General features: G+C 31.5%; 1 protein-coding gene across 4 annotated transcripts; it reads left to right on the forward strand.

Annotated features, from left to right (window-relative positions):
* Nucleotides 1-410: 410 nt before the first annotated feature.
* Nucleotides 411-4,141, forward strand: LOC100864128 (uncharacterized). Of its 4 annotated transcripts, none has more exons than XR_015294106.1 (6): nt 411-1,279; nt 2,096-2,234; nt 2,307-2,496; nt 3,033-3,106; nt 3,174-3,421; nt 3,796-4,141. XR_015294106.1 is itself a non-coding variant. In XM_086914122.1 (4 exons), the coding sequence occupies exons 1-3, from the start codon at nt 590-592 to the stop codon at nt 2,492-2,494; spliced, it is 1,017 nt and encodes a 338-aa protein (XP_086770248.1). In that variant the 5' UTR covers nt 433-589; the 3' UTR covers nt 2,495-2,496; nt 3,796-3,959. The 4 variants fall into 4 exon arrangements, 1 of the variants encoding a protein (XP_086770248.1); XR_015294107.1 differs by having other exon boundaries at nt 433-1,279; nt 2,108-2,234; XR_015294108.1 differs by having other exon boundaries at nt 437-1,279; nt 2,354-2,496.
* Nucleotides 4,142-4,773: the final 632 nt, after the last annotated feature.

The raw sequence follows: 4,773 nt of genomic DNA on the forward strand, positions 1-4,773 counted from the left end.
TCAATCCGTTTTATTACTTCTTAATTCCTCATCTAAAAAAAAAAAAAAAAAAAAAAGAAGAAACACGATCCAGTTAACAAATGAAAAATCCAATAAAAAAAAAAGAACCCACATCACGGATCTATTTATACCTCGATTACAACTTTCCAGCCAGTCAGACAGCTAATAATTCCTCCCAATCGACGTCGAGAAGGTGACGTTGAAAAGCTTAAAGCAAGGGACACAATCGAGCGTGTGATCGATTGAAACGAGGGTTGGTTCCGGCGATATAAACGTCGGATATTGTTTTAAAACCAGCTCTCGATTTAAAAGGACGTTTTAATTACCGCCGACCAGCACGGTGCCGTAGCCGCGTAGACTTGCGCGCGCGCCTCGTCCGCCTCGAAGAAATCAATAATCAACCGACGTCCAGGGTCCACTTGGAAGCGCAGCAGTCACAACAGAATGCGCAACAGTTGCGTGTGCACGATAAAGAGAGAGGGATAATTCGTTTCGAAAGTTTCCGAAACCGAGTGTCGCGAAGAGAGGAAACGCGGTGGAGGTAGGGCAGAGAGATGAAGAATTTGGAGGGCGGGAGATCGCGACGAACATGCAGGCCCCTGAAACAACTTCGAACGAGGAACGAGGAGGAACTGTGAACCCGTCGACCCAAAAACCTTCCATCGAGATGTCCGAGAAACGGATCTCGATGGGCATCAATGTCAGCATTCTGGTGATACTGACCATATTCGGTGTTCTGCTCTCGTTGCCGTTGAGATTACTGTTGAACACGAATTACTACAGCCGGGACGTGGAGATCGTCGCCGCAACGAATGAGACCCGGGCAAGCGTGGAGGAAACGAGCGCGGGGAACGCGAGCGTCGATAAGGAGATAACGATTCCGTTGGATCACAGAAGGTTGAAACGTTGCCCGAGGTTCGAGTACGAGAACACGTTGAAGTATATTTTCAAAAGTGATTACGACGGGAATTGCACTTACGACGACGCGGGGACCGGTGTTGCGATTGGGAACGATACGGAGGAGAATATTGTAGGAGGGGAGGGGGAGGAGGATGGTTTGAAGGATGGTTTGGTCGACGACGAGGGAGGGAAGGAGGATACGAAGATTTTGAGGGAGATCGGCAAGAGTGATAATAAGACGGATAAAGTAGAAGAGAGTGGGGAAGATCGTCGATCGAAATCGGTCCTGGTCGCCGGACACATTCTCGTGACGATGCTTCTCATTTCAGCAATAGCTGCTCTCGTTGAAGTGTTGAGAATACGTTTCGCTAGAGACAAGGTATTACAGCGGAAACCGCACTAGTTTATCTTGTAAATTTGAGGCTAATGATATATATGTTTATATATATATATATATTGATCGTATCTTTATGATACATATTTAACGATTTTTAACGAATTATATAACGTCTATTTATTATTAATAATTTTCGTGGTTGCAAATCCAATCAGTGTAGATACGTTACAGGTACATTTAAGAGGCAGAGATAGAGATGCTCGTTTAACCAAACATTCGAAATGAGTGTTCCTTGAAAATATGTATATCTAGTAGAATATCGATTTAAAGAAAAAATAAAATAAAATAAAAACTAAAAGACATCGATGAAAGTAAAATAGTAATGTGGAGAGTAGAATTTCTTGGTTGCAACTGCAATATCTGTATATCTAGATTCGATAATATACAGAGAATCTTTATTGACTAAGGTATTTAAAAAAAAAAAAAAAAAAGAAATATCATAGAAATAGAGAAATAGAGAATTTCTAGACGTAGAAGTGCAATTAATATAAATTCTTAGTATCGTAAATTAGACGCTACTCCAATACAAATACTAGTATAGTCATATGTACATGGACATGTAATGTCGTATATCACGTTAATAAGTAGAACCAATATTTTTGTAAAAAAAAAAAAAAAAAAAAAAAAAAAGAATAAGTGGAATGCAACGAAACGTTACACTGATTGATTTCACGCGCACTAAAATGTATTTTCCCGTTCCATGTTATCAAAATATAAAAAAAAAATTAAAAAAAATAAAAAAGAAAAATACGACACGAGTATACGAACATGTATATATATGTTTAAAAAACGCATAAGGACTCGTCTAAGGCAGGTAGTATCGGTTCAAGAAAAACGTCCACGATCGAGCTTCCCATACAGAGGCGATTCCTACCGAGGTATCCAATGAAGAGTACGAAGTCTTTCGAAATGCATCGATCCGCTTTTCGCCTATTAGGTATGATATATATATATATTCAATCAACTTGTTAATGTACCGTTTAACCGTTTAATCTAAATCGAATCGTAGGTGCAAGACCACCACCTCTTATTCGTCGTTCTTCCTTCCCAATCCAGCAATCTAAGCAAAGCTCTGGTTCCGTAAGTGGTACACCGAATAATCGAATATCGAGACGCCAATCGGCTGAATCTGACGAAGAAATCGGAGTCCTTATTAACGCTCTTCACCATCGCACACGCCTTATTCGACGGCATTAAAGGTAATTGTATTAACAACGCGTTATAGAAATATGAGAGAAAGTAAGAGTGGAGAGTAAATAGTTATATTGAATTTAAATTCTTTAATCCCTTAACGCTTAAAAATCTTTTTTTTTTTTTGTTAAATTTAAAAAAAATTGAAAATTTGAAATATTTTTATCATAATAAATTGTATATGTAACGAATATAAAATTAAATATATTATTTATAAATATATATTTATATATTTTGTAATTTTTATGCCATGAAGATTAATGACTGAAATAAAATATATATAATAAAAAAAATAATAAAATAAAAATTGAATTATGAAGAGGTTAAGGGGTTAAACTAAAATTGATATTGATTACTTCTGGTATTGATTGATAAAGAGATTTTAAATATAAAGATTAACAATTTACGTTAATCTTAGGATAATTTAATTTTAAGATAAGTAAAATTTGAATTAAATTTGAGAAAAATAATTTTTAATAATTTGACGTAAAAAGAAATCTAAAGTATAATAATATTGTAATTTTACTTTTTACTTTTCTTTCAGTAAGATCAATCAATTGAATTCTTTGAAAATTCACTCTCATTAACAATAACAGGGTACATATCTTAGACTGAATGGTAGGTTTTCAAATATATTTTTTTATAAAAAGATTTTTGTAAAATAATTTTGAAATTGTTTTGTTAGGTCTTACATATCGCACAACGACTCACGTTCACGAATTCTTAAAAAAATTCTTATTGCTTCGTGAATCCATCATCCAACAGGACTTCCAATAAAATCGTTGTATCTTCCTATATTTTACAATTTTAACATACAATACAAATTTCGCATTTGCAAAGAACTTAAAACTTTCCCTCTGCTGCTAGGACAGGCAACAAATCTGCTTACTACCGTTTTGCATCATTGTTCTTTATATTTTTGTTCCTTATAAGGTAATTTTTATATAATTTATTTTGTTAATATATTTAAAAATAAATATTTAAAATTTCTTTCTTCTAATTAAAAATAAAACAAAAAAATAAACAGTAAAATTAAATAATATAATAAAAGCAAATAATGCAAGAATTTACAAAATAATGAATTTTATATACTCCTATGTATGTTATATACTTCTTTATTTGATATTATATTATTTAATGATATTTTTCATAATTTTTTTTTAATAATCTTAAAGCAATAATAATTATTCCAATTATCTGATTAATTTTATATATATTTATATTTATATTTTATATTTTATATTTCTTTAAAAAATTTCTCTATATAATGTGATTATAATATAATGATATTATTTTTTTATTTTTAGGTAATATATTTCTAGGAAGTGTCTGTGTAAATAAGTAATTGCAAAAATTATTCGAAATGGAAAACGAAAGAATACTAAGTATTCGTACTCTATCGTATATGATATTGTAATACAATGTAAAGATCATGTGAAAGTAATCAAAAGATGAATGTATTTTGACAAAAGTTAAAAAGTCTTCGATACGTATTTTCATATCAATACCTATACTTCTAGAAAACAAATACTTTGGATACTTCTGTGATTTTCATCGTTTATCACGATATATATGAAGCGTTAATCAAAAATTATGAAATATATATATGTACATATATCGATGTCTGTTAAATAAATTCTTCGATTCTCTATATGAATTATTTTATTTATAAACATGTTACGAATAATTGAAGAAAAAAATAAAATAAAATAAAATAAATGTACGTTATTTAATCATTGTTTGAAATTAACCTATATAGATGGCATACAACACAAAAGAGAATTGGCGCGACACGAATCAATTTGAAACGATAATTAAAAAAATATATTTCATAAATATAATGTAATAATCGATTTCAACAATGCAATATTTTAAATTTATAACGAACTTTAAATATTTTTGTAATAAAATGTAATATGAACGTTATCTTTTTATCTTTTACTTACTTTTTCCAGTAGCACGATGTACGTTATAAGCAGAATCAAACGCTTTTCAAACGGTGGCACTGTCTGACTAGAAAATTTAAAAATTGTTTTATCGTATTAAATAATTCCTTATAGATATAAATTAATATGAAACAATAACAATATTTAAATTATATACTTTTTTCCATAGATTTATTGATTTTTGTCTTCTTTAAATTCATTTTTTCTCGAAATGTCATCCCAGCTTCGCGCCAGTTTACACGTCTTCGTCCCAGTTTATATGACAACTAAACGGAACAATGAAATCTAGTGATTTTCACGTCCTTGCCATTGGCGTTACTGTTTGACGCGCGAAACAGC

This window comes from Apis florea, unplaced genomic scaffold (assembly GCF_048593485.1).
Source record: "Apis florea isolate Af1SG1 unplaced genomic scaffold, ASM4859348v1 contig_3585_pilon, whole genome shotgun sequence".
Classification (NCBI taxonomy): Eukaryota; Metazoa; Arthropoda; class Insecta; order Hymenoptera; family Apidae; genus Apis; species Apis florea.

Bases quoted from the DNA above. Each gene is read 5' to 3' on its own strand.
- LOC100864128 (XM_086914122.1), top strand. From the start codon at position 590: ATGCAGGCCCCTGAAACAACTTCGAACGAGGAACGAGGAGGAACTGTG. The intron at 1,280-2,095 runs GTATTACAGCGG...AAAACGCATAAG, and splicing joins TACGTTTCGCTAGAGACAAG to GACTCGTCTAAGGCAGGTAG. The intron at 2,235-2,306 runs GTATGATATATA...ATCGAATCGTAG, and splicing joins ATCCGCTTTTCGCCTATTAG to GTGCAAGACCACCACCTCTT.